General features: G+C 43.7%; 1 protein-coding gene across 1 annotated transcript; it reads right to left on the bottom strand.

The window, feature by feature from the left end:
- Positions 1–9: 9 nt before the first annotated feature.
- LOC112452899 (organic cation transporter-like protein) lies at positions 10–1,172 on the bottom strand (the record flags this gene model as incomplete). The annotated part of the gene is made up of 3 exons (XM_025013346.1): positions 804–1,172; positions 604–707; positions 10–293 (listed from the first exon to the last, which is right to left on the bottom strand). Coding segments are annotated over exons 1-3 (463 nt in total), but the record flags the coding sequence as incomplete, so codon positions are not given.
- Between the last annotated feature and the right edge of the window lie 37 nt (positions 1,173–1,209).

Consider the following 1,209-nt stretch of genomic DNA (forward strand, 5'->3'; position numbering starts at 1 on the left):
AGGGATTGCGGCACGGTCGCGGACCGCTTGATTTTATTCGAAAGACACATTTGAAAGCCCATGTGTATATGTGCTCACTCGACTGTAACAGCAGTTCGGCGAAGCTGAAGAGGCAAGTCATGGCCAGAGTGATAAATCCGCAAAATCGGCGACCCCAGCGGTCCAATAGCAACGTCAGCAACAGCCCGGCCGGCAGCTCGGTCGCGCAAGCGAGAGAGAAGGACACGAACACCGAGCTCTGGATCAGCTTGAGGGAGTATACGTGGCCATCGAAAGCTATCATCGTCAAGGACCTAGAAAGTACCCGAAAGTACATCCGTAACTTCGTTGCTGTACGCGACGCGGAATATAACGTTATATCCGATTTCAAAAGCAACAGCGCGGTATAAATTTAGTTCAGCAGATAAAATCTGAGATGTGTCATCAGATTCTGAAGCTATTTTCGAGAAAGGAAATTAAGTCAAGATATATCCTCTCGCAAGATGGAAATGCGATCATAAAAAACTAATGTTCCGCCAAGCTGAAGAGGCAATATATCGAATAAGGAAGGAAAAACGACGCGACAAAGCGACAGCGGAAAATATAAAGTTGCATCTCACTCACCAAAACAAGATTAGCAGAATGGTGTTCTTCGCTAGACGCGGTGACTTGAGAATATCGAAGACGTTCGCGCTTTCTGTTTGGGTATTGGTCACGGTCAAGTTTCTCTGTAAAGACGATAAGGTGGACAATGAGTGATGCGCTGTTTGCGTCACGGTTTCACACGTCTCACAGCTGTGCGTCTCGTTATCAATCTTACTTACGACAAAGACTTCATAGATGCGTGTGTCAGGGCTCTTTCTGTTGATCTTCGCTATCCGTTGCAGCTTCTGCACCATTTTGTCTAACTTGCCGTTGGCGACGAACCATCTTAATAGCGAAACAGTGTTTCTATTTCAGCGGAAAGTTTGGAGGACGAGGCTAACAGTGAAACGAGCTTACAACTGTATGAATTTCTAAGAGCAACAAGAATTTCTAGATATTGCGACACTGCCCACTTAAGAACTTTAAACTTTATTTAAATACCGCGCTTATTTAATTCAACTCGGAGAAATATGAAATCCTTTTACAACGCTCTAATTATAAAATTACATAAATAATTATTATATGTAATAGTAAAGTTTGTGTGTGTGTGTGTGTGTGTGTGTGTGTGTGTGTGTGTGTGTGTGT

The sequence above is a fragment of the Temnothorax curvispinosus genome, unplaced genomic scaffold, assembly GCF_003070985.1.
Source record: "Temnothorax curvispinosus isolate PA1 unplaced genomic scaffold, ASM307098v1 QBEX01003809.1, whole genome shotgun sequence".
Lineage (NCBI taxonomy): Eukaryota > Metazoa > Arthropoda > Insecta > Hymenoptera > Formicidae > Temnothorax > Temnothorax curvispinosus.